Genomic DNA, 26,470 nt, shown 5'->3' with positions numbered 1-26,470 from the left:
CTCCACAAGCTAATACTAAAGCGGACTTTACTCTCTGGTACGGCTCTTTTAGAGAGCTAGAGAGCCATCTAGTGGTTGTTGAAGCCAAGGCAAAGGGTAAAGCAAGTGAAGGGGACCAGCGATGCCACGCATACATGGGTAAGCAAAATACCTATCATGTATACCCGGTCTAATGTACAATCTTAGCAATGATCGATCCACCGTGCACGGAAGACATCTGGCAGAAAGTATACTACTGTCTTTGGGATATCCACAGACAGTTACACATCCAACTTCTTCCGAATTGGCCAAGACTCTAGAGTAAGTTGCTCGCAAATTGATAATCTTAAGGATTTAAAAATATAATCTTATACAGCTTTCAAGAATGCATTTGGTTTTTGATAAACGCCCTGAGGACCAAATGATCATCTCACATATCCGGAAGATCATACGCTAGACAGCCGGTTTGAAGCCTGCCACTGGACATATCCCTGCTGGTTCTTCTTTCTGGAACAGATGGGCATAGGGCATTGGAGGCTGAGTGGATCCGCTCAATTAAATAAAAGCAAATTGTCTCTATTCAGTTTGAAGTCCTTCATCAGTCATCCTCCATCTCATGATCTGACTGACAGACTCTAACTCCCATCTGGATACCCTCCGCACTATCGGTGGTTTCACTAGTTGTATGGGGACAAGTTAGCTGCCTGTCGTATAATATTCCGGATGTGTGAGATAATTTTTTGTTCTTCGCTGGGATGCCTTTAGACCCTTGAATCTAAGTTGCTCCTTGGGGAACACCTTACCTCTCCATTGCCGTCTATTCAAAAGAATTTAAGCTCGAACGTGTCTGTGGAAATCCCAAAGATCGTTTCGTACGGTCTGCCGCACAATTTTCGAGCCCGGTAAATAATACCTAAGAGACCCATGTCAGACTGTCATACGTGAGTATAATGCCCAGGGTGAAGTTCTAACTCACCCATGTATGCTCGACATCGAAGGTCACTCTCGCCCAATTTACCTTTTGCCGCTTCCACCACGACAAGATTGATTTCAAGCTCTTCCTTTCCGCCGTACCAGAGTGTGTAGTTTGGCTTGCCGGCAAGCAATCGGGCAATCCCATGATATCCTATCTTCCATTTTAATTCGGGACCAGATTGCAGTCTCAACCGCTTCAATGTGTCATTGGACTGGCAAGAGCATTTTGCTCTCTGTTGTCTTTCGAGTTCTTGCTTCTCATCACCAAAATACAGAGTTAGAATCACCCCCAGTCTTGCACGAATTGAATGCCTTAGAATATACATACATCATTTCCAAGGGCATATCTAAATCGATCAATTGTTTCATCTAATCATAGTAATCAGTGCCTAGCTCTTAAGACAGTAGGATAACACTAACTCACCAAGACCCTCGGGCTTGCCGTATTTTTCACAGGATGAGAGACCACTTATATTCGACGATCCTCTAGTCCGAAGAGCGGACCAAAGTCATCAAACTTTAGATCTCCCAGGTCCAGCTCTGTAGGAAGCTCCTCGGATGAAGGGAGGTTGGAAGCCTTTTGCCTCGTGGCTTGTTGCTTGATAACCTCGACCGCTGCTTTGTCTCTTTGCCCTCAATACGGTTCAAGATGGATATCATGCAACGCTTAACCTCCTGCTTGAGCGCCGATAAACAGACATTTATCAGACCCATGATGCACATGGCTGATGAAAGTGAAAGATGAGAAGTTTGGTTCTGGTGGATGTTAAGGACATGGAGAAAAGCTACTAGAGAGTTTTAACAGGCGATCCCAGCATCAGTATGTATTACCATACTGTCAAGTATTAAAATGTATACTAAGCCTCTTTTGACCAGTCCAGGCACCATTTCCATGTAGGTAGATACCTAATGAATCTTGTAAAGAGAGTGACTCAATACTAGAGGTATACTAACGCTGGCTATTCCGGTTGTGGAGACTGAAAGAGGCCACAAATCGTGCAGCCGGTGAAATCAGGGGAAAATGAGGATGTTAAAGACGTAACCAGAACCGGGAAGAGGTAGGCGGTTTTATAGAGGACTTGGGGATATTATCTATGTATAATTTGAATTAAAGCGGCAAGACTAAGCTTAACCTGACCAGGAAAGCCCTTGGCGCGTTAATCTTAGCCCCAGGTTAAAACTCCGAGACCAACTTACCCCTCGCAGCATGCATTTGAATCTTCTCCTATTGGTGGGATAATGTAGTACAGTCTTCAGCATAAAGCACAAGTACATGTACATGTACAGTACACACGCATTAATCTGAATTATTTTGCTCAATCCTTATCTGCGACCTTGGCTCTTGTCGCACGTGAATTTGTGCTTACAATACGAGAGGACAACGGTCCCGAACCCGAAACTCAGAAGAGGCAAGAGGATCTTTTATTTTGTAAATTGGTAGTGTTATTCCCAATTCCGATTGATATCACTTCAAGATTATGGTCCCTATTTTGCAGGAAAAACATCAGACATTACTTTTACATGTGTTTGTCGAGAACCCTTTTGAGCTCTAGCAAAAAAAAAGCAGATGTGACAGTCTGGAAGGTATCTAATTACCTGGTACCTAATTATCTAGATCATAGACTGCATACATGTATTGTGTGTCCCGAAATAAGTAGTAATAAGGACCCGACGCGCGGGGGAGAGTGAGCGAGTGAGTGACTGTGCTGCTGAGGCTGGGATGGGAGAATGATGAAAGAACCGATTCCAGCAAGGTACCCACTAGTCGTGAAAGCAGTGCCCGGCGCCCGGGAGGACGCCGCTGTTGCGCGTACATTTCAGGCATCCCCCCCCCTTTCCCTTTTTTTTTTTTTTTTTTTCGGTATTGGGGGTGAGCTTCAAGTATGTTTCCTCCTCGGCACGATCCGCGAGGAAGCCGGGATGCAGGAGAACCTTCTCGTTGGTGACGGTGCGACCATCGACACCGCGGTATAGTTCCATGAGGTGCTCCCGTTCAGCTTTATTAGGCCAGGCACGGAGCATGACGTCGATCTCGTCAGGGCTCAACTGCTTGTACGCCGCAACGTCGTGTTTGGAATCCATTTTGCGCAGAACGCCGTCCTCGCCGAGTTCGATGTAGCCGCTGCTGCTGGGGTCGTCGGGCGCCGCCCTGTCAACTTCGCGAAGGAGGCTGCTGACGGCAATATCGTTCTTGTCGTAAGGCTATATAGTAGATAAAGCAAAAAGAAATTAGCAAGTTGAAGGGCAATCATCTTGAGCATTTAAGCACTTAAGTACTTGCAGGTAGGTACCTAGGCACATAGAAGCAATTTACTAAGTCCCTAACCTAAGTACTCAAGGCAGTAGTGTGCTGGAAAACATACCACGGCTGCACTCAAGGCGAGTCCGAACAGGCAAGCAGACACGGCAACCAAGGAGAACTTCATGATGGGCGGCACGGTGATATGGTATGCCTCTCAGGTTGCAGGTTGAAATGTGTGATGTTTTCTATTGTCTGTGAGTCGAACAGCCCTTCTGTTTTTGCTATGGAAACATGTTGACTCACAGAATGCGTAGAGTATTTTACCCAATGTTGCTGATAAGGTAGGTACCCAGCCTCGTGGAATCCGAGGATCAGAGGTGTAGATATTGTATGAGAGATGATACCTGAGAAGCAACAGAGGTGAGTTAGGACTAGGTTATATACCTCATCTACAAGCCCGATATTCCGACTGACATTGTATCTGATGAGCGGCACCGTGGTGTTCATAGGTGAGTGAATGCCTGTCTGTGAAGCAACAGAAGTACTGCTGTACGCAACCAAAGTACTGCACATGTTCATGAGTGATTTTAGAAACAAAGAGGGTTGCGTATATACGTACCACAGGTAGGGATGGGAAAAAGCCGTAAAGGAAGTCCAATTGAATTGCTAATAGAAAAATCGTGAAGTTTTACAGTATACACTGATGCCTGGGAGGCGCTGTCAAGGATGCCATTAATTCCATTCGTGGTTTTCTTTGTTTGCCTAGGCATATGGTACTTAGTGTATCAACGGCGCTACAGTCAGCAGTCTGCACAACATGTACACTTGGCAATAGTTCATGCAGGATCTCAAGAAAGAGCAAAGGAAGCTGCTCTAACCTATAATAGTCACAATAATCCTGCAGGCAAGACATGAAACCTATCCCTGTAAAGTAATGGCTCCGCCGTGCATTAGTATGTACTACAGTACTATTGATATTACCTAGGTAGCTTTGACCAGACTGTTAACCCGGGGAATACGTCAGCTTTGTCCGCTAGTAAGAAAGTATCTACCTCAGTATTGTACTGGGGCGTTCTGCGAAGCCCAATAAAGGGTGATAGCGTAAGCCTAGGCGGAAGCCAGGGAGCTCTTCTGAACGATAACTCTAGCTATAACTTCTACTTATCATTCATTATTATTGTTGTGTTCTATACAAATGAGAATTGTTGGTTTTCATATATGACCTCTGTGAAGAATTGTATGTGATTTGACTATTAGAAGATCCTTTGTCAGGTAAGGAGAGTCCTAGGCTGGTCTGAATATTTGAGTCCTTTGTGGGCATTTAATTTGGATACACAGGTTATCCCTTGAGAGCAGGCATTCCCTTCGAGCAGTCGACTTTGAGACCCTCTCTGTTCGACAAGCTTCCCTATACAGAAGCTTTCCACACTGTCCCAGTTCAGTAGGTAGGACAACTTGTGGACCGCAGTAGATACTATGTGTTACAGCACAGCCTAGAGATCACCGATGAGGGGAAGTCATGTGACCATACTGAATCGTCTGCGATCCATTCTCATGATCCATTCTCATGATCCATTCTCATGATCCATTCTCATGATCCATTCTCATGATCCATTCTCATGATCCATAGTCATGATCTATCGGATAGGTATTTCCGGGCAGGACTCAGCATGTATATAAGACATTCCTTAACCATGGGGATTAGGACCCCGTGGTCAACTCAAATAGCAATCCTGATAGGTAACATTGCTAGTAACGGCCTATTCATTCATCTCTTTCTCTTGCTTTCTGTCCTCAAGATAAACCCAACGAGCCTCCGCCTAAGAAGTCTTAGGTCCGCCGTTACACTATGTACTATTTTCTTATTTGGCAGTAAGAAAGGTCGCATAACCAGAAAGGTATGCGGGGAATTGTCAACTGTGAAACATTTTGTAGGATGTCTAGTTCCAAAGTACCCACGCTGTTCATAATCATCATACCAGGCTGATATGCTTGGAGCATCTTTCTGTGGTAGGTGACTGAGTGTAACATTTCTGTTCTTGATCGAAGTCTTTCCCTCTTTCCTTATGATTTTTTTTCAGGTATTCTACATATTGTAAGCACCTATTGAACCAGTCATTTTTCTCTTTCTCTTCTAAACTAATCACCCATTACGTATACTCATGTCCCAAATGACAACAAAGAATGCCTACAATATCCGATCCATAGCCTTGATGAACTTCTTGAACCCGGTCTTCTCGGGAATCTCCGCTGCATCTCTCGCCCCATATGTTCCCGCCTTCTCGTCGTCTGTCCCAGGTATCGGTTCGACCCCCTCGACAACAACTTCCCTCGAGTCATAAATCTCGTCCGGTAGGACAGCGCGCTCGACTAGGGCCTCTTTCACAGGGAACAGGTATGAGAGGATCACATAGACAAGGCTCGTTCCCGCAAAACCGAGTAGCCATCCAAACTGGTAAGGATGGATGCCGACGCCGACATCGATGTGGCTGTTGACAGAGCTAATCAGGCCGGGGAGGTTGGGTGCAACACCGCAGATGAACGCGACGATGGAACGCCAATTGACGCCGTGGCAGAAACTGTAGATGCTCCACGGCTGGTATAGTGCGAGGGTGTTATATTTCCTACGTTTCACGATCCAATAGTCCCAGAGCATGATGGCGGCAATGGGGCCCAGGAAGACTGCATACGCAGACATGAAATTCAAAAAGCTGCCAGCGGATTCCAGGATCTTCCAAGGGACGAGACACCATGACAGGAATGCACATAGGAGCTGACCGCGCCGGAGATTGATGTACCGCGGCGCTAAAGCCATGAAGTCATTCGCCGCAGACAAGGAATTGGCCGAGATATTGACTCCAAGGCTAGCCAATGCGAAACTAAAGGCCGCAAAAAAGCGACATGCTCGACTGCTCCAGTAACTTATCAACACGGTGGGATCCCAAGGGATCTCACCACCATATCTAGCGTGGCCGGCCGAGGAAGCGGTGAGACCGATGAAGGCGATGAAGGTAAATACTATAGGCAGCATTGGGACATAGAGAAGTTGCCAATTGACGCTGACCCGGGAATAACGGGAGAAATCAGACTATATCAAGTTAGCCCATGTGTCCTATGTATTAATCACCTGGCTGCGGAAGGCAAAACCCACCTGATTGACACTAAGCGTTGCATAATTGCCAATCGTGGAGGTGAGGTTGGCAAGGAACAACCAGCTATAAGCTGAACCTTTTAGGGTAGAGGGTTTGTCAAAGAGGTCGCCTCCGCTCTCAGCGACGAATGCCCATATCAGGATCGCGATCCAGGCGACAGGAACCAGCAACGATTTGGCCATGAATAACCAGCGTAGCTTATTGGGGTGCATACAAATAAAGGGCAGCTGAATAAGCCAGAAGATAAAATAGCTGACCATGCCATTTGTCGTGATGCCCTGGTTCTCAAGGATATCATTCTTCAATGTCAAAAAACTTGGCCAGATGGCACCAATCATCACCTTGACCGCATTAGCCCCATTAAGCTGTTGTATCGCAAACCAAAAGACAGCCAAGATGACTCTCGAGATAATCGCCACGTAAGATCCCCAGAAACCCCAGCTCGCGCGAGCAATAACGGGGAAAGGAACATGATATATGGCCCCGACGGCACCATTCCCGGAGATCACAAACGATACTATAAGGAAGGATATCGCAACCACCACGAGAGAGTCGCGATAGCTCATTCCTACTGCGAGCATGCTGCTCGCAAACTGCCAAGTCGCTACGTTGAATGCGTCCGATATCCAGTAAGCTGCATGGGGGAAGATCAACGATGTGTTCCTTTCGTGATACTCACAACGCAAAGGTCAAGCTCCATACCGATAAAACTAGTGACACCCCATTTGCGCCGGTGTCGTGGAATGGGGTCCAGATCGAGATTTGTCCATCGAGCGTTTCCCTCCGCGAATGCCGACTTAGGCTGGGTGACATGGATGGTGGGAAGCTCGAACTTCATTGTTGACGATAGAAGAAGGCGCAAGCTGAGGTCGAGGACGCCACTGACCTGGGGATCGAGGTCTTGATTTTGAGGAATGCTGCCGTGTCAGACGAATGAAGTTATTGGTGGCCCGAAAATCATGAATCGTCACCGATCCCTTCTGCAGGCCTAACAGGTAGAGAGAAAATGGCCGCAATTGTCGAGCTTGGCAGTAAAGTCATCGATGAAGTCCCCATAATCCTTTATAAACGTTTATAGGGACGCCGTGGAGGCCAGACTCCTTATGGTGCTCGGATCAAGGAGGCTGATAGCTATTCCTGATAAGCTGCACGTCAGTCCTGATAAGCCGTCGGCATCCCTGCCAGTTCTGCAGCCGGTGGGATATAACATGGAGAGGCGCTAGCCATTCTTAATTGGCCGATTCTTCCTTAGCCTGGAATTGATGATAAGCAAGATAAGGCTGCATTTTGACTACCATGGTTGTCATACAGTCGACTAGAGATAAGTCGCTCCCAGCAGTTTGGGATTAGATTCCTGACGACCAGGAAGCGGTTTTTCTGAGGAAACAGATGCAGAAGGTCACCGTAAGAAACTATCTGTACGCTCGTTCTCCATCTTGGCTGACAAGACGTTAGGTTCACTGTATACCCTCGTTAAGCTCTCCCGAACCTCTTGGAACTGCCCCATTCTCCCCACCTACGGGGTGAAAGTCGCGAAGGATGATTAGCTTTTCCGCTGATCTCTCCTCTATCTCAACTCCACTCCTGCCCCCATTTCTATCCTTCCTATGGCCATGTATCTAGCTAAGGAAAATTTCTGTCTCCCTTTCCTTTATCTTATCACAAATAGTCGCTGAGTGAATAGGTCCTGCATCCTACTTCAACATGCTGTTGGATTGACCGCAAACAAGCGGAGCCCCCAAAAGCACAAACCTCGAGTAGGTGTCTTCATTAAGTACCTAACTATGGACAAAAGTAGCAGTAACACCATCAACTACTCGGTGTCTCGACAGCCTTTCATTATCGATCTCCCAGGCAAACCCAAAAACCAGGTGGGAGAAAAGGAGACCTTAGGGTTCGCAATTTCATCGCCGTCTCAGTTGTTAATCTCGAAATTGTCTCGATAGCCATTATTCGTGGACTAGGCGCCGTCTGCTTGCTGAGAGGTATTGCCTATGACATGATCAATATATTTACCGAATTCGCCTTGTAGACTCAGGCGTCACACTTTGAAAGACCTGCAGAAGAGCAACCGAACCATTTCATTGCAGGTGCTTCCAGAATTCCCATGTCATCTCTGTCTCTTCGCAAAATCTTTCAGCTCTAACGTGTGAGACTTGTAGCACACTAAGTCGGGAAGAGGGACAGGAATATCCCTTCGCTGTGCCCTCCGGCAGCCACCGTCTTCAGGAGTTATCGCGTGTCTGGAAATAGTCTAGTCTCTCTTTTACGGTCTAATATAAGTAGGTAGACAACAGCTATAAGAGGGGAATCTGGAGGAAATAGACGTAGGAAGGTCAAGAAATAGATGGGGAGGAAAACAAAAGGAAAAGGTCTCTGCCACTGCTGACGCTGCAAACCACAGGAAGGTCAACAAAGCCATTCCAACACGAACTACCAACACAAGTCTCTTTTCTTCTCCACATCCCTCGAAACATGCGAAGGAAAGTGATGAAAAAAAGGGGCAGTGTTATGTTCGTTACCGGCTATGGCAACAGAAACAAGAACAGCCATTGTGGAAGATAAGACAAGGTTCCAAAGATTAGTTAAGAGACCCAAGGCGCCTAGGTCCCTTAAAAAGTGCTCATTGCACGTCAGCCGCACGTTAGCACCGTTCGCCATATCCTGCCATAGCAGGTTCGTTTCTGCAATTGCTTCTGGGAAGAGCGACTTCCCTCTTTGACTACCCGCTGAACAGAATGAACAGACTGGGTATTGGAACCGTTTGCTATCTCCTAAGGTATTTAGGAGAGTGGCTTTGCCTCTGGGAAGAACGGCTTCCCTCTCTGAACTGTCTAACTGACAGCAGAATAGGCGTTGGTGCTTGTCACCGTGACGATCTTCTGGAGTTCAGGAGATGGTAAAAGAAAGGGGCCGGAGTCGGGAGAGGGTATAAATAGAGGTGGGAGAGTGCTGGCTCCGCGTCCCTGCCGTCGCGTGTTCCGGGTGGAGCACCCCATCCGGATGCTGCTTTCCCGGCTACTCTCCCTGTTCGCGCCCGGTGACCTCGATGAAGCAGGGCGAGCAAAAGCTCTCATTGGAAGGTCGAGACACCTCTGGCAGGATGGAATCAGGGCATAAAAAACGGAAGCAAGGCAGCTGTCAGGTACACGGCCCCACATGGTCCAATGATCGCCATCCGGGGAAGCTCGTGGAGATCGGACCCGCTCTGTCCAACCCTATCGACCAGCGGAGAGCATGCACACCGGATGCATGACAGCGGATGGACCCGGGTAGAAGATCGATCGATCCTGCTGTACCGGCTGCTGCTCCGGCTGCTGCCTCCGGGCTGACGAATTTGAGAAGGAGAAGACGACCCGTTTGTTTTCTCTCTTGAACAAATTGCAGAGGATGACACAACGTAAAAAAAGTTCGTCTTCTTTAAATGAGGGAGTAGAGACAGTCAATGTGGCTTATTTACTGAAACCGAGTAGAGACCTAGGTATTTCAACTTTATAAAAGAGAAGCGGATTTTTCCTGTAAAACGGTGGAAAAGATGGTGTACGCCCAACCAAATACTGCTACTGCGATAAATCTCTGTATCCTGTTTTCCTAGTCTAAAGGCACAAGTTTTGTATATAATGCCATTTGAAGCCCGTACTATCTGATTCTGAGAATCTCTTGTAAATCTTATCTGGGTATCTATGATCTCACATCTTCCCTTCTTCCTATGTAAGTGTGGCGTTTCAGGAAAATTCGTTTCTCCAAAGCGGAGGTTCCCGACAAGAGGAGAGCATCAAAATCACTGCTTGAGGAGGTATTCAAGACATCTCAGTGCATCATACATTAGAGACAGTTGGTCACCATAATCCATCGTCTCTGGATGTTCTAGCAGCTTGACCTGGGGCCGGTAAGGGATACCTTTTCAACACAGTCTCCCAGTGGGACGTTCAGCGTTGCTAAGCCATGGATTGACCCTGTATTTTTAACAGATGGGTTCATACCCACGGTGGATGCAGAACGTTCGATGTGCTCTCGAGGCTCACTCTTAATGTCGGATTAGTAACGATACGCTTGAATTGCCTGATATAATCCCATTTCTCATCAACGCCGTCAAACTCCTGCACCATAAGATTTCGCTTCCTTAAGCACTTTGGACACTGCAGCTGAAGCCCGTCCAACTTCTCCTCCCTCCTTGCGAGCGTTCTCCAGTCCACGTTCGACTGCTCTCAGAAACTTATCGGAGAAGACTCGATACCTGTCTTCCCGAGTCTCATACATCTCACCCTCCTCGTCCCTTGGCTGACCGAATAAGTTGAGGTAAGCGTACGGAGCCGACGTCCTTGGAATCATATGTTGCGCTGCGTGACAAAGCGGGAACATCCATCCCGAAGAATATCCTTCTCTTTCGACATCGGAATCATCATCCATCCTATCACCTTCCTCCGGTTTGCCAATCCCCGCATCCAGGAACTCTGCCAGCGTCTGGAGGACTTTGACCATGGGCTTGCCCTCACTACCGGCTTTCCCAAAGGACCCTCGACTCGCGGACCACTTGGCCGACTCTTCCGTATGCCATCCAAGGATGGAGAGGAAGCAGTTCATCGTCTTGATCCAGCCTCCCGCACAGGACACAACTTCCGGTCCCGCGATGTCAACCAGCCACGAGAGTATCTCCACGGCGGAGAGACGGATATCTGCCGCGAGGTGGGTCATCCCCGCGCGGATGTATGGCAGGAGCTGGCCCACGTGATCCTCGATCTCGGAGGCGGGCAGACTCCGTAGCAGTTTCAGCAGCTGGCTGCGGACGCCGTTGCTTGCGTCCAGGATGAGTGGTAATAAAGTGGGCAGGATCATGCTCACTGGCTGTGGAAGGGGTGAGTCCACGGGCCGTGAGGATATTGAGGTGGTCAGATGCGCGAGGGATTCCTTGCGCTGGGTGTCGGATTTTGAAGACAGTAAAGAGAGATGATGAGAAAATTGCGAGGAAGATGACGGGGCAGTCGTTGAGATCGACTGCTGGTTGACGACGATTGCTTTATTTCACAGTTAGATGTTGAACCCAATACAGCTATCTTCATTGCTCAGATAAGCAGATCGACTTACCCTTTGAGCGAAAACTGGTGTCGGTGTAGTTGGAAGGCTTCGGTTTAGCCTTTCCAACCTTCAATTTCGGTTTCTAGGAATCGAGTCAGTACCATCCAACTTGGAAAATGGATTTAGGAGCATCCGAGAGCGAAATTCAAATGCTCACCTGAAAGTCCTTCTGTTTCTCCTTCTTCTTTTTCGCGCTCGAACCCATCTTTCCCCGCTGGCGATGCGCTGGTTTATAGCAGAATAAAGTAGCTCGACAGACCTTAAAAATTTAAACAAGAGTATACGAAGCAAGAGACAGTATTAAATAAGTAGGCAGTGCTGCGGACCGTAGGAGCGGCAAAAGTCTGGTGGGTAAATCTCAGGTTTCCAATGATGAAACACAACACAGACTTGCAGGAGCCAGAACACCGTGGGATGGAAAATAGTTTCACAAACGAATAATAAGAAAATCTTGCCCCCAAGAGAATCTGTTGATTACTCATTTGGCAAAGAAAGTGGAGCAACAAATGCTTCTCAGCGCGATTCGAATTTCTCGGATACATCTTATCACGTGATTTAAAATTTCACATGGCTCATTTAAGCCTGAGGCAACAAGGCAGAACTTGTATGCACCTATCTGGTAAAACTACTATCGAATTATTTTTGCGGTTTACTCAGGAGCTATAACTGTTAACGGAATCCCTAAAGAATCATGAAAGAATAATAATCGTCCAAAAGCCGAATTTCACTAAAAATTAGGCCCAACGAAGATGCCATACGGAAAAGCATCCTAATTCGGCACTATTATTTCTTCGAGGACCTTGACCAGCCCCTTTATTTCGTCCTCTAGAAGAAGCATCGTCAGCGATGGACCTATCCATCAAAGAACAAGGCAATATATCCCACGACAGGTTACAGTACTACTTACCGGTATTATAATGCAACATGCTCACCCTCACAACCCCATCATCCACATCCTCTAGTCCCAACACCTCCTTCACCAGCCGGTGACTATACATATGACCATTCCGGAACCCAAACTGCGATCTCCTCTCCACCTCTTCCACCACCGCCTGGCTCTTCATCCCCTTCACCGTGAAGCTGATCACGGGGACTCTGCGTTCCTTGCTCGCAGACGGCTCTCCGTAGACCGTGATCCGCTCGTTGCTGTTGAGATATTGCAGAAGGATCCCCTGGAGTTTCTCCTCGTATGTGGCGATCTGCTCCCACGCGCTGGCCACGTCCGATCCGAAGTACTCCAGGATGCGAGGGATGGTCTGTGCCAGCTCGTAGTTCGTGGAGGCGAGATTCAGTCTCAGATCCAGTGTCTCGGTGCCTTTGAAGTAGTGCCCGAGGGGGCTGATCTGGGAGTGGATGCGGGAGGAGGCGTAGAGTTGGGCGATGTGTGGGCCGTAGACTTTGTACCAGGAGAAAGCCTGGGCTGGGTTTAGAACAGACCTGCTAGTAGCAGACAAGACATGGATAGAGATCGACTCACATAGAAATCGACGTCTAGCGCTTTGACGTCCACCTGTCTGTGCGGTGCAAGTGCAACGCCATCAACGCAGAGTAGAGCCTGGAAAGAACATTTGAGTACGTATATTAAGCGTTTTTCAACCGGGCACCGTAGTGGAATATGCGATAGAACCCAAAGAAACAGAACCCAGATCCTTTAATCTTCCCGAATCACCACTTACCCTAGGAAACGAATGCACTACATCCGCAATCTCCTTTACCCTCGTAATCGTCCCCGTTATATTCGGAGCGTGCGGACAGGTCACCAATCTCGTCTTCTCCGAAAGCAGCGACTTCAACTCCTCGACATCGCAAACCGGGTTGACATTATCGACAGCAGACCACCATTTCACCATCAACCCGAGTCGCTGTGCAATTCGGACCCAGGGAGAAATGTTGGCTTCATGGTTGAGCTTCGATAGGATCAACTCATCTCCCGGTTGGAAATCCAGGGCCGTGGAGAGGTTGTGAAGGAGTTGGGTGGTGGACACTCCGACTGATATCTGTAGATAATCAGTCAGCAAATAAATATATAGGACTCAGTCCTCAAGACTTGATGAATGAACGAACTTCATCCGGACTAGCATTGATGAATTTGGCAGCCGCCCTGTATGCTTCGTCGTAGGCTGCGTTACATGACTTGGCGACATTGTAGGTCGCGCCAAGCTGAACATTTGTTCGGGATAAATACGCATGAAGCCTCGACCTATCTGTTAGCGGTAGGAAATAATATAATAAGTCTCCAGACTCACGAGTCAATAATGCTGTCCAGCACTTGACTGCCCCCTGTCCGATGAAGACTCCAATCAGTATATAAGAAATGCCATGGAATCCTTTGTTAGATTCTTAATATGTTTGTGAGATGGAGTGATCAGGCGCGTAGGTTGATATAGATGGTGAAGCGACTCAAACCGCAGCCCTCAGCCCTATGTCCTTTGCTAGTGCGGGTTTGTTGACCTCTGCCTCCGACATCCTCTGATCTCAATACATTAGGTAGAAATAGAGATGTGATGACAAACCTGCATTATCAAGGAAGACTTGGTCCTGTTTCAAAGCGGGGAAGCGTGATCGAGCTTGGGCGATGTCGAACGTCGAAGCCATGGTAAGCAAAGGATAAATGTATGAATTGCAGTACTGTACTTCTATTTCGTAGAAGAATTCAAATGTATTTCTGCTGCTATTTTAAATCAAATCCCTGAGGGTCTTCTTGTGTTTAAAAACTGACAGTGGCAGAAGTACCTCTGTTTATGGATATGTCGTAATACAAAAGAGGGGTAAGCTTCAGTTGGCCGATATGCAAGTTGCCCGATGTTAAGCTAATCGATAGCAACCGGCCGATTACCTCCACTTCGTGCGCTTATTTCGATGCCAATAGAAATCTAGGAAGTGAAACAGCATATCAACGTAATAGAAAAATATCTAATACATGAAGTCCCTATTGACTTAACACTAATTCGAGGTGACTCAATTTCATGGTCGCTTTCCTGCGTCATTCTAAGAAGCTGGTTATTGGGATTCGATGTGTCCAACCACCCGATCTTATCATGTCTCCAACTCTCAAGTTGATGATGCAAAGACAAGGCCATCCCATTGCTATGTCTCCCAGCAAATTAAATATCATAGATATTGGCCAAGTGCTTCACCTTGACCTCTCTGCCGTTCAAACCCCGCGCTTCCACCGTGATCATCTCTCCAGGCATCATGTCCCACAGGTTGTCTGACCACTCCGGCTCCTCTCCGCTCTTTTCATCCACGTATACCATAACACCTTTAGCAGGGTACTGTCCACATTTAAGCAAGACCCAATCTCCATCGACTTTGATTTCAACTTCCGTTTCACGTGGTAAGTCCAGGTACCGGTAGGGTTCCGGCCAAGAGACTTTTCGCGCGATTTCTGCACCAGTATCTGCGCTATGCATTGATGCAGAGAGAATGATATACGATGTCTCTTTGACCGCTGGTGGACATTTCACCATGGTGAATTCAGTGCTTTGGTTTGGTTTTAAAGTGTATGTCGCTTTGGCCGCAGCACCCAGATCGATCTCTTGGCGGTAGGCAATATCGTACATCCGGAGACGTACTTCCACTTGCTGTTCTTCAAGAGAAAGATTTGAACCCCAGATTTGGAAAGTGGGGATATCTGTTTCGTGGGGATTGTCGTTATCGATGAAATGCAAGACCGGGTCTCTGGCGATCCCTATTATTGTTGCTGAAAATGCTCGAGTAGACGAATAAAATGCAGCCTAAAGGACGTTAGTCATTCAGAAACAGCATTTCAAATCATGTATGACAAGTGCTAGGAAGTCAAACCTTGGGACGGAAATAATAATCCACAAGAGCCCATGAGGTTGTGGGATTCGAGTCATTCAACTGAACAGGAAGTCAATCAGCAGGACTTCAGCATCGAAAGCTGTGTAGAACTATACCTGCCAAATGAGAGCGCCGCTATTCAGCTCCTTCCCTTCTCCCTTCCAGTCCCTCCTCCAGTGGAGTATTGCGTAATCCAAAGCTTCAGCCTGCATCAGCTGAGATAAATAGACGAAAGATTCCATGCTGTTTGGCAAGCGGAAATTCATCCAAAGGTACTTGCCCAGTTTGTATTCTGCTCCACCGCTCTTGTTGTGGCAATCCATGATCTTCGAAGTTGGGTATCTATCCTTCGCATCAGGCGCAAATACTTTGATGGTCCGCATATCAGGGAAGCCATGAAGTCCGAACTCCGATACGAAGCGTCCTCCAATTTTCGGGAAGTGCTGATACGGCAGTTCCTTGTTGTGCCATACTGAAGGACGTCAGCTGAGCCTTTCCAGAAACGTTGACGGCCCAATCTAGAGGACCTACCATCCCATTGATGAATGTCGCCCGTACTGGGGTCGTTTGCCATCTTTCCCCCAAATGAAAAAGGACTAGATGGCCAATATGCGATATCAGGCGTCAGTTTCCTGACAATGCCATCCCAGATCTTTAGGTAGATGATCAGATGCGGGAAGTCGGTATCGTCCCATGGCCCAGTTACATTATTAGAATCGAACTTCAGGCCTAACCCCTCTCCAATCATCACATCCTCATTGTTTCCGCACCACAAGGCAATTGAAGGATGGTTCCTCAGCCTCTTCACTTGCGCTTCAGCTTCGACTTTTACAGACTCGAGAAATTCAGGGTGGGTAGGGTAGCTTCCACAGGCCGTCATAAGATCTTGCCACAGCAGCACACCTTTGCGGTCGCAGAGATTGTAAAATTCATCATCCTCGTAGTAACCTAATAAACTTGTCAGTGTGATCTCCTTCTCAGAATTACGGGTGAACTCACCGCCGCCCCAGACCCGAATCATATCGTTGTTGTTCCGCAGTGCCAAGTCCACCCACTTCGCATACCTATCCCTCGTAACCTTCGGCGTCTGGTTGTGAGCAGGAACCCAGTTTGTACCGCAGACATAGATCGGTCTCCTGTTTATCTGGAAAAAGAATGATTCTCCAGGCGCATCCTTCAGCGGGCGGCGTATGAGTTTGATTTCGCGAATGCCAAATCTTATAGACCGCTCATAGATGAGGACTCCCTGAATTCTACTGTTAGAACATCAGGCAAGTCCAGACTAGTTGGGTTGGAGTATACCTGTTTCTGTAGACGAGCTGTCACACGATATAAGGGTTGCTGGCCATAACGATATGGCCACCACAATTGCGGATCGGCTACCTCGAAATCGACCTTGTAAGTTTGTGCCTTTGTATCTATAGCGTCGATCTTTTTGATTTCAAGAACGGTAGTCGAAGAACCTGCCGGTCTGTTGAGCTGGACTTCTATCTCGTCGTAACCGCCCGAGCCCTCGACCTCAAATTCAACACTAACGAAGGCCTTTTCAAGTTTTTCTGATAGTGTAGAAGATGCGTGCAAATCACTGACACGGGTATCGAAAAGCTCGAGCCGGATATCCTTGTACGGACCAGCCGTTACCTCTTGAGGACCTAGCAGAGGTTGGTAAGATCCATGTTCTCAAGAGCAGAGGTTAAATACTTACCCCAGTCCCATCCCCAATGGTATTGCGCCTTCCGGACCTGCACCCTGCCACTGTCCCTGATGGCACTTCTTTCCTTGCCATACTTCTCCTGCCTCTCTCTTCCCACCCTCCAAGCGGACTCGAACAGGATATGCAGTTCGTTGTCTGCGCCGTCAGGCATCAAAAGGCTCTTGACGTCCACCCTGTATGGTATAAACATATTGTCGCACTTGAGAATTTCGACCCCGTTGAGCTTCACCGTCGCGATCGTATCCAGCCCGTCGAATGCGAGGACCGCGTTCGGATGATTATATATGTCCGCTGGGGTTGGAAACGAGGTGCGGAAGCACCAGTCCTTTTTACCAACCCACTGGATGTGGCGTTCGTTCTCTCCGACGAAGGGATCCGCAATCTTGCCAGCCGCCTCCAGCTCGTGGTGTATGACAGTTGGAAAGGAGACGCAATCTAGCCAGTCGTCAGGACCGGCAGCATTGTCTTTGTACTGCCATTTGTATTTGGAGAGTGACAGGTTTAGGGCGGCCGCCATGGTTTGGAGTTCAATATTCTCAATGTACAGACTGCGAGAACACGGAGAGAGATATTCTGTCTTTTGATGCGTATATCCCTCAGATGGTTTGGTCATTATTAACACCTTCCACTGGGCCGGGACGCTCAGGCAATTTCCTAAACGGGCAAGGAGCTTGCTCCGTGGAGCTCCATTGACGGGGAATTCCCCATTCATTATTCCGGACAGACACGGCACAAATTCTATATTTCGGATTTCTTCTTTAGCCAGGCAGTGAAGCGTTTGCGGCAGTTTTCAATATGTAGTTGGTGGTTGTCGACCAGCGTTGCGGTTTCGAACGGGCGGGGTATCAAGGCCAGCTGTAGATGCATGGTGCCTGAGACATCTGGAAATCGCGGTCCTTGAATGACGTTAGCAAAGCCCCGTTTAGTTGGACTTAACTAGTACATCTCTTCTTGATAGGATAAATCCAGCGATTCAGCAGAGCAGTGCAAATCGAAGAGCAGTCCGGATCCTGTTATCAAATACTCGTCCCTACCTTGCTGCCTGCTGCTTAAGAGTGACAGGGCAACGAGGGTACTGACGTGGGGTGAAGTGAGTGGTGCTCCACATTGTCAGTTGGCTGTTCCCTTTGCCTCCAACCGGGAGTGGTTGGTCTGTGTGTAGATAACGCAACTTGAAGATCAAATGCCTCACATAAACTTGCAAAGAGAACATTGGAAGCGCTCCAAGTGTCTTAATAGGTGCCATATGCTATGTAACAGACTCGAGTGCATCTAGACCACGTGCCGATATTTCAATGTTAATTATCGCAGGTTAGGCTGAAGCATTCTCTCGATGTACTGTGCGTTATCAACCAAGCTCTGATCGACATTAGTAATAGCAAAAGCCATACAGAAGATATCTACGTATCTTCTGGCTCTGAAAGGCAAGTCCTGGGCATGATATCCATGCAGATCTCGCAGTAAATCTGATTACACTTGGGTATATGACATGAAACAGAATGCCGCTAAGGTCACCTGGGCCAACAGAAGAAAGTCATGACGGAAAGAGACGGATTAAATAATTAATAGTATCCTTATCCATATCCACCTCACTTGGAGCCTCCTCCACCCCCTGGCCCTCCCGCCAAGGCGTCGTGTATGACGCAGAGTAAGTACTTCTTGTCGGGCACTATGACAACCTCGTGCTTCTTCGTTCTCAGTCGTAGCAGCTTAATTTCGTCTTCTTCCTCCTTCCCATGAGTCTCTGCTTCGGCATCCTCCTCCCGAGTTCCGCCATTGCTGATACTCTCTTCAGCGCCGTTGACGCCGATAGATCTGGAGCCGGTTCCGTTCTCTGTGCTGGTGCTGGAAGCAGGATGCGATAGAGATACTCCGAGAGTCGATGCAGCTGAAACGAAAGCGTGAATTTGCGCCGCCATGGCCTCTGCCTGCGTTGGCTTGTAAGGTGCTTGGTTTGCAGGTGTCGGGCTGGTAGGATTGGCTGGAGACGGTGAATCTGAAGATGTCGTTGTTGGGACGGACGATGTGTCGACAGCGGTCGCGGGCGTACCACGGGTATTATTGCTCTGGTTCTGGCTTGATGCCAGCAATCCAGTGCACTGTATTATGGATCCATCTTTGCGGGAGAGAATGAGGGTGGACTGCACGCCCGGGCGCGATGTCAGGTGGGAGAGTAAGGCAGAGACATGCTGTGGTACATGCAGCGGCTACATTGAAGCAGTCAGCTTTTATGTTTAATAACCGCGACAGCTGGGGTTCACCAACCAAAGTAGCTTGCGCCATTCTTCTGGAGGCCGTGTTGCAATCAGGCAGAGGATGCGGTCAAGGTCAGCATCAACGGGGGATCGTAGGGACTTTGCCAAAAATCTTCCTGGATATGTCAAATTCAAGACATCTCTCCACGCGCAGTCGCAGCAGATACCCCGGATCTGAAGTAGGAGATGCCCAGATGCTCTTCCCGATCTGGCGACATCAACAATGCAGGCAGCCGTCAACAGGTGCCTGATGACTAAGCCAGTCGGCACCTGCTCGCTCTTCTACTCCGAGGCGCTCCGCCGAGTTTTGTTGGTTTGTTGACTTCCTTCAAACCGCGGTAACAGATTGCACCCAGGTACACCTAGGCATTCGTTCGTCATTGATATTCTTAAACTCATTCTTAGAAAGCTTGGCCTTTTTGCGGGGCCCAGGATCCATGGTAATCGAGGTCAGGCTACTGGTGACCCGAATTGATTCGTACGAGGCCGCATCTTCCTCGCCCGTATCAATTCAAAAGGCTTTCGGCCAGAGATAAAGCCCAGGTTGGCTATCCAGTTGCAGGCTGCAGTCTGCAAAAGGGAAAATGTTCGACCTGTTCATTAGATTCCGAGTATCCCAAGCGGGTCGCCCCAAAGCAGACAACACCCGCAGGCCTAGCATCGACAAACGAGCCGAAAAACCACTCCCCCAAAGGCGTCTCCTCACAATTAAAGAAATCCCAGCATGGGTCGACGCGAACCCCTTCATTCTGTCTGGCTATCGTCCCGCAAGCAACTCAGCCCGAGTGTCCCTGGCCAGCTGGACTTACCTGCACAATGAGTCGTGCAACATCTACTCGCACCTCATCCCGGCCGTGGGAGCACTCCTTGCCCAAGGATTCCTGTACCATCATGTTTCAACGAAGTATGAGAATCTGACGATCTTCGACTGGTCGATTCTCTCCCTCCAGCTCCTATCAGCCCTGATCTGCCTGATGACGTCGACCCTGTACCACACCCTTCTGAACCACTCCGCCCAAGTCGCTCACCGCTGGCTCCTGAATGATTATGTCGGCATCATCACCCTGATCCTAGGGAACTTCATCAGCGGCCTTCACTTCGGGTTTTACTGTTCGGAGCACATGAAGCTGGCATACTGGACGCTCGTTAGTCAACCCAACGCGCCTTATTGCCCAAAGCCCATTTTTTGTTGCCCATTGAATTTCGTAGAGCCCATGCTGACACTCGCCATGTTCTCCCCTTTTGCCCGATATAGATCTTAGTCGTGGGATCCGCAACTGGTATGATACTCGTCAGTCCCAAATTCCAGGGCCCGGAATGGAGAATGTTCCGTCTGAGGAGCTTCATCTGCACTGGTATGTCGGCTTTCGCCCCAATCGGACATGCCACTTTGCGCTGGGGACCTGGATTCGTAGTGCGGATTGGAGTGCCTTACTATCTTGGCGAGGGGCTACTGATCCTCATCGGCTGCTATTTCTGGGAGGTTCGTCGAATCAAATCTTTTCCTGTCCGTTAGACCAGACAGTAAAATGCTGACGCCCCGGATCACCGGAAAAGAGACGAGTGCCCGAGCGCTACTACCCCGGACGGTTCGATATCTTCGGCCACTCCCACACGATCTGGCACATATTCGTAGTCCTAGCCATCGCACTACATGTACTGGGCCTGCTGAGCGCGATGGACTACGACTACAACGAGTCAGTATGCCGCCCCTGATCTGATCGTGGCTTTCTCCGGTACTGGTACTGCTTGAAAAATGAGCCCCCCGTGGCTTAGAGCTTGACAAACTTCGATACCTGTAAATATTGGACGACAAGAGGCTTTTTCGTGATGCGCTCCCTCAATAACTGTCAAGAAACTGGGAAGCGCAGAAGTACAGTACATACATACATACGGAATAAATATCATTACATCTCTAACCATGACCCATACATATTGCGTAGTCTTTTGCCTTCAAGACGTAAATATACTTCTAATTTGCTTGGCTTGGCTTGGCTTCGTATCTGCAAGAGGAGCTCCACAGGATATCTGTCAATATGAATATATGGTCTGAAATTAGACACGCAAATTTTGTATATATATAAGGTGAACGCCACTCCAGAAAGTTCAAACTAAAAGGTTCCCTAGCAAAAGGCTCGTTCGACTCATATGATTACCTAAACGTCCAGCGTTCGAGACAGAGGAGAGATAGGAAATAAAAATCGGACGGACGGCCGCCCCTTATCGGCATCGTTCATCAGCCAGCTTTTGACTGACATTGTGGATCACGCAAAACAAGCGCATAAACATAAAAAAGATTCCCTTTTTGCTCCACTTTTGAAATTGGCTCATAATGACAAAGCATATACCCGCCCACCTAGAATTTCTAGAAATTGGATGGCCCAGCCATGAAAAGGGAGGGAAGGAAGGGGAAGGGATGTTCTACTGCATAGATTTAAATTTCGAGTTGCAAGGGAGTATGAGAGGGAGAGAATAAGGGTGGGGGTTAAAAACAAGAAAGAGAGAGAGAGAGAGAGAGAGAGAGAGAAGAAAGAACGCATACATATGTACATCATCTTTATCTATCCTTTCTTCTTCTTCTCCTTCTTCATTCCCAGTATATCTTTGTCATCTCAGCGGTCAGCGAATCTATCTATTATCTAAAGATTGTAGATCCTTCGTTTTCTGCGGTGGATACTAATGCTGACGCTGATGGAATTAGTTGCGTGCGGGATGAAAGAGAGAGACCCTAATAATATATGGAGTTAATACTCCACACAAATCCCACAAGTGCGGCGTACCTTTATCGATTCTATCGATCATCCTCAACTATTCATCTTATCAGACTACCATGGAGGTCAAAATTGGTGAGAATATGGAAAGTGTCTTGGCCTCCATTGCAGGAATAAAAAAAAGTGTCAGCTTCGGGGGGAAAGAGATTTCTTCTTTGTTTTTTTGAACTCATTCAGAATAGACTACGTAGACAGGTAGATAGATAAGAAGCTCGCCCCGACCCGCTGATGTTCGATAGGGCCGTCGATCACACAAAAAGTGGAGACCCAGAAAAATAGACGGTGTACTCCGTGAGTACCTAAGTAGGCCTATGATTAACTATCTATCTATCTGCTTACGTAGTCTCTAACCTATCTAACCTCTTGTCATCAAATAATGAAGAGCAATTTTCTTTTCTTTATCGTTTGTTTACCCCATCTTTCGTGGATGCGACTCGGAAAGTGAGGCGGTTAGTGCCTCGAGATTTCGACGTCGGGAGAGGAAGAGATAAGGCAACGAATGTGAACAAAATTATTGCATGAATCAATCGATCATGGCCTTGTTTCTGGATAGTAATGGAAATTCTCAAGCGGAAAGAACTCAAATTGCGGCTGATAGCTATCTGTTTATCTTATAGAATGAAGAGCAGAAGTGGATACTGGAAGCAAAGTATGCATAAGCGCTAATGACGGAGGATGTGTCTGTCTGTCATCATCCCGCATGAGCTATGATGAGGCTTATTTTATCTCCAGTGTTTCTGAGAAGGTGCAACTTGGCTGACGTCAGTTGCTGATTGCTGACTTGTGCAGCTGCTGGACCGGTACGCAGAAAAGCAATGAAGAAGAATGGAGAGAAGATAGTATGAGGTCTTGTTATCTTCTCCATGACAAGGATGATAGTATGAAGTGCTAAACGACACAGGTTCAAGCTGAAGGACTCGACTTCTCGCGACTAAAACACTGGTGAAAAAGAGACTAGGATCTGGAATTCCAGACAGCCTTGACGCGCCAAGGGCGCTGCGACGTGGCTGTCACTGACGTTGCTCCGCCACACCTCATCGAGACGCGAAGTAGTCAGATAAGCATAATAACCACTGCAGCTATCCGCCACTGGAGTCCACGGAGAAACCGGGATGACAGGGATGTCCGCAAGTTGCGATAAAATGCCATGTAGATCTTGGATGAATGAGATACCTAGGTAGGCAGGTGAAGAATGGTAGAGATAGAAGCTGTAAATCATACATGTCACCATCACAGCGGCGAACTGCCTGCTCTGATAGATCTGTCGATTATTACTGCATCTGGGGAAGTAAAGGAGATCGGGTATCGTGGTAGACTGGGAAGATGTAAGGCTAAACAACGAAAGAGCCAAGAGAAAATAGACACGTCTGCATATCATCAAACTCAAGGTTTTAATCTAGGCTTGTCGGTGGAGGATCCATGGTGTAGAACGTCAGAATGAGTGCGACTGTACCCCGTACTGCACCTTATCGTTGAATAGTTACGCGTGCTGTCCGGCCCAGGGTTGGTCCCCAGAGATAGCAGGCGGAGAACTGGAACATGGATAACGTATGATATTTTAATATGAAAGACACAAAGCGATGGGCATACTGTGTAGTTGGAAGAGAAATAGATCTAACGACGAAAACGGGGTAGTGGAGAGAAAACTGGGGTAAACAAAGAGAATACCGAGGCTCAACTCTTCGAGACGCCCGGGCCTGGAGAGATAAGGGAAAAAGAAACTCTTTGCAACAGATAATTGCCATTGGTCACAAGGTGACGATAGATAGCTGCACAAAATCAAGAATGGAGAGATACAGAAGGATCCCTGGGCCAACGTGAAGCGTCCAAGGCGCACGATGTCTGTTTGATCCCCTTATCTTGAAATCGTAACCTCTCTGAGGCTGGGTTGACGCTGCTGAGCTTATGGGGTGACATACCGCGCGCGCCTCATCTTAAGGTACAGGACTCAAATCCCGACCGTTAAGAACCCCGGACTGCCGCAGGTCAGTTCAGCTACAGATATGTAAACGAAGAAAAAAAATTTTTCATGTTCTCTTTGTCTCTTGGCTCTTGACCGCACAGATACCTATCGTTTCGCCGTTATTCGTGGGATAACACCTTATCGCCATTTGCTCGCGTGATGACAGCAGATCCCGGGTGGGCATATAAGCACGGCAACAGGCCCTCTCTTTCCTGAGGACGTTTCAATTATTCCTAGAGTGGATGCCCTGCTTCTATTCAGATCTCGATGGACACCAACAGACTTGGGACGGCCTTGCGTGCTGCGAACGCCATCTCCTTGGCTCGAGAACGACGGAACATCTCATCCTCCGCCTGCCGACCAAGTCAGAGATATGATGATATATACTACACCAATCTGTCGTTGGGACAGGAAAGACACGCCAGAATCATTTCACTTGTGGAACCAGCTTATGCCAGGTGTCTTTGGAGATGGACATGCTTCTCGAGAATGGTATGCTGGCCTGAAGGACATCGACATGATGGCAGCTATCGACGATGGGTCTCGAGAGTCATTTCCCGAAATGGATACTACAATAATCACCCGCAGCGTCGATCGACCAAGACCCAAGTCCGATTCCCGAGTCTGACAGAACGGACGGCGGATATTGTTATTGCCACTGCATTCTACAACTTCCAGACAAGTCCGCTGTGCATGTTTGAGATGGACGTCCACGCTAGGGATGGATGGGATATCGGCTTCCAGACAGGCAACTTGACGCGTGATCTCCGAAGCTGACGTTGGGAAGACACGGCAACCAGAAGATGCGCGCTCCTTATCAAGCTCACCGGATAGGCCGGCCGTGCCTCAAACGACGAACAAGAACATTATTTCCCCAGGAAAGGGGCGAGGATGACGGAGGCAACTGAAGCAGGATTATTTGAAATGCAGGAGGATATATTTCATCTAGCCGCACAAGCCGCCAAAAGGAGGGGAGCGAGACAGGCTGAAGGGGGCCGGAAAGGGCGTGCAGGGGAAGTGCCGGGGAGCTCCCGGTCTAGTGTGGGGGTTTGCCGGTGGGCGACCTGGAGACGCTGCCGGGAGGTCCCGACGCCCGGGAACGGTGGACGGCCTTATGCCTTCGCCTTCATCGTCATCGACTTCGACTTCCTCCACGACCGCTTCACTGTTATCCCCGTCGTTTTGCCTCCAAACCCTTGCCAGCGGAGCTGGACTTCGTACTCTTGACGTTACCCAGCACAGTCCCGAGGAATGCCCGTTGCTCTGCCTTCTGCACGGACTGTTAGGCTGCGCTTATAGCCCGCCTTCACATGCATCTTCCCATGCATACTTTTGCCCCGTCTCTACGGAAGATTACCTTTGCATATTGCAAATGCCGGCTACTGTCATTGATAGAGACCGCGGACTTATCAAGCCTCCAATGCTGTGAGTTATCTGTCCTGCGCGGGCAAATACAATGCCCTCTCATTCTCTCTGTGATCGGGAATTGCCATTTCCTGGCCTCCCGGCCCGTCGATCGGGACCCTGTTCGCCTTCGGATGATCCCTGGACCTACCGATGCTAGCCGGCTGTTGCTTTCTCCACTGTCTCGCGAGTTTCAGCCCTTGGATGGGCCACTCACTTGCTCCAAGGCACACGACATCCCCTTGTCACTTCAGTAGTGGTGAGTCCGGCTGGAGTGAGGTAACTCTGGTTGATGTAGGTCGGTCGGTTGAATACCGCTCGTGACAGACAGTTGGAAAGTTTGACGCGGTGTGGACCTAGAGCTTTGACTTCAGATTTAGCTCTACTCCGGTTGGCCAATTGGTGGAGGGTGGCAGCGAAAAGCCAATACGATGTGCGTGGTTGGTCAGCGAGCGTGTCCATTGCATCAAGGATAAGAGCCAACCTCGACACGAACTTTGGAGACAGAAAGGCTGAAACAGGCTGACAGGAGTCCGACCAGTCGGTAAGGAAGCCTAGATAATCATTATCAGGCGGCCGCCACGATCCCACCCCCAATTTAGCCCTGGCCGAACTGACCGCTGAATGCGTCATAGACACTGATAGCTGGATCTTGTCGAACTCTATTTATTCCTCTACATTGAACGCCAGTTCCACTGCGCCAGTCGCCACAATTTGACTTGGCGATCGGGCTCTCAGGAATATCCGTCGAGGATAACAGGAGAAAATGAGCTAGATAATAATAACAACAGTCCTACATTGGCAGTACTGCTTTGGTGACTAAAGGGATATACTGTTCCATTGGCGTATGCATGGACGCTCACCGCTGCCAGTGAGTGTGGGACAAAGATCCAGTTTAACCGCGCGGGTCTGCAAGCTACGAGTTACGGAGTACTCCGTACTCCGTGCAACCAAACGACTGTGGCCCTAGCTTCGGTCTCCCACTCAAATTGGCAACTTCTCACGTTCAGCAGATTCACTATATACGGTACACGATATCGAATTCTGATCGAAGGAATAGACATCGGAACCGCAACGTCGAATAAAACATGCTACATAATTTTCGCGAGAGATGGCCTAAAGCAATGTCGAAGTC

The 26,470-nt window shown here is 48.4% G+C and overlaps 9 protein-coding genes across 9 annotated transcripts; 3 read left to right on the top strand and 6 right to left on the bottom strand.

Annotated features, from left to right (window-relative positions):
- Window positions 1-1,423: 1,423 nt before the first annotated feature.
- VTN00DRAFT_8954 (uncharacterized protein) lies at window positions 1,424-3,380 on the bottom strand (the record flags this gene model as incomplete). The annotated part of the gene is made up of 3 exons (XM_069435860.1): window positions 1,424-1,587; window positions 2,856-3,156; window positions 3,318-3,380. The coding sequence occupies 3 exons, from the start codon at window positions 3,378-3,380 to the stop codon at window positions 1,424-1,426; spliced, it is 528 nt and encodes a 175-aa protein (XP_069285764.1).
- A 2,004-nt stretch (window positions 3,381-5,384) lies between these two features.
- On the bottom strand, window positions 5,385-7,186 carry VTN00DRAFT_8953 (uncharacterized protein; the record flags this gene model as incomplete). Its single annotated transcript, XM_069435859.1, has 3 exons — window positions 5,385-6,284; window positions 6,348-6,941; window positions 7,028-7,186. 3 exons carry the CDS (start codon window positions 7,184-7,186, stop codon window positions 5,385-5,387), a joined length of 1,653 nt encoding a protein of 550 aa, XP_069285763.1.
- Window positions 7,187-10,440: 3,254 nt separating this feature from the next.
- Window positions 10,441-11,629, bottom strand: VTN00DRAFT_8952 (uncharacterized protein; the record flags this gene model as incomplete). The annotated part of the gene is made up of 3 exons (XM_069435858.1): window positions 10,441-11,363; window positions 11,434-11,506; window positions 11,582-11,629. The coding sequence occupies 3 exons, from the start codon at window positions 11,627-11,629 to the stop codon at window positions 10,441-10,443; spliced, it is 1,044 nt and encodes a 347-aa protein (XP_069285762.1).
- Window positions 11,630-12,193: 564 nt separating this feature from the next.
- Window positions 12,194-14,019, bottom strand: VTN00DRAFT_8951 (uncharacterized protein; the record flags this gene model as incomplete). The annotated part of the gene is made up of 7 exons (XM_069435857.1): window positions 12,194-12,249; window positions 12,332-12,839; window positions 12,902-12,979; window positions 13,101-13,421; window positions 13,489-13,618; window positions 13,671-13,704; window positions 13,938-14,019. The coding sequence occupies 7 exons, from the start codon at window positions 14,017-14,019 to the stop codon at window positions 12,194-12,196; spliced, it is 1,209 nt and encodes a 402-aa protein (XP_069285761.1).
- Window positions 14,020-14,528: 509 nt separating this feature from the next.
- Window positions 14,529-17,459, bottom strand: VTN00DRAFT_8950 (uncharacterized protein; the record flags this gene model as incomplete). Its single annotated transcript, XM_069435856.1, has 7 exons — window positions 14,529-15,161; window positions 15,229-15,288; window positions 15,345-15,700; window positions 15,760-16,176; window positions 16,228-16,474; window positions 16,531-16,880; window positions 16,934-17,459. The coding sequence occupies 7 exons, from the start codon at window positions 17,457-17,459 to the stop codon at window positions 14,529-14,531; spliced, it is 2,589 nt and encodes an 862-aa protein (XP_069285760.1).
- Window positions 17,460-18,531: 1,072 nt separating this feature from the next.
- On the bottom strand, window positions 18,532-19,225 carry VTN00DRAFT_8949 (uncharacterized protein; the record flags this gene model as incomplete). Its single annotated transcript, XM_069435854.1, has 2 exons — window positions 18,532-19,149; window positions 19,208-19,225. The coding sequence occupies 2 exons, from the start codon at window positions 19,223-19,225 to the stop codon at window positions 18,532-18,534; spliced, it is 636 nt and encodes a 211-aa protein (XP_069285759.1).
- Window positions 19,226-19,781: 556 nt separating this feature from the next.
- VTN00DRAFT_8948 (uncharacterized protein) lies at window positions 19,782-20,913 on the top strand (the record flags this gene model as incomplete). The annotated part of the gene is made up of 4 exons (XM_069435853.1): window positions 19,782-20,342; window positions 20,453-20,552; window positions 20,613-20,680; window positions 20,755-20,913. 4 exons carry the CDS (start codon window positions 19,782-19,784, stop codon window positions 20,911-20,913), a joined length of 888 nt encoding a protein of 295 aa, XP_069285758.1.
- A 3,507-nt stretch (window positions 20,914-24,420) lies between these two features.
- Window positions 24,421-24,708, top strand: VTN00DRAFT_8947 (uncharacterized protein; the record flags this gene model as incomplete). The annotated part of the gene is made up of 1 exon (XM_069435852.1): window positions 24,421-24,708. One exon carries the CDS (start codon window positions 24,421-24,423, stop codon window positions 24,706-24,708), a length of 288 nt encoding a protein of 95 aa, XP_069285757.1.
- Window positions 24,709-24,822: 114 nt separating this feature from the next.
- Window positions 24,823-25,158, top strand: VTN00DRAFT_8946 (uncharacterized protein; the record flags this gene model as incomplete). The annotated part of the gene is made up of 1 exon (XM_069435851.1): window positions 24,823-25,158. One exon carries the CDS (start codon window positions 24,823-24,825, stop codon window positions 25,156-25,158), a length of 336 nt encoding a protein of 111 aa, XP_069285756.1.
- Window positions 25,159-26,470: the final 1,312 nt, after the last annotated feature.

Source organism: Thermoascus crustaceus, assembly GCF_041956765.1.
Source record: "Thermoascus crustaceus strain CBS 181.67 unplaced genomic scaffold VTN00scaffold_6, whole genome shotgun sequence".
Lineage (NCBI taxonomy): Eukaryota > Fungi > Ascomycota > Eurotiomycetes > Eurotiales > Thermoascaceae > Thermoascus > Thermoascus crustaceus.
This window is presented reverse-complemented; position numbering and strand designations above follow the sequence as displayed.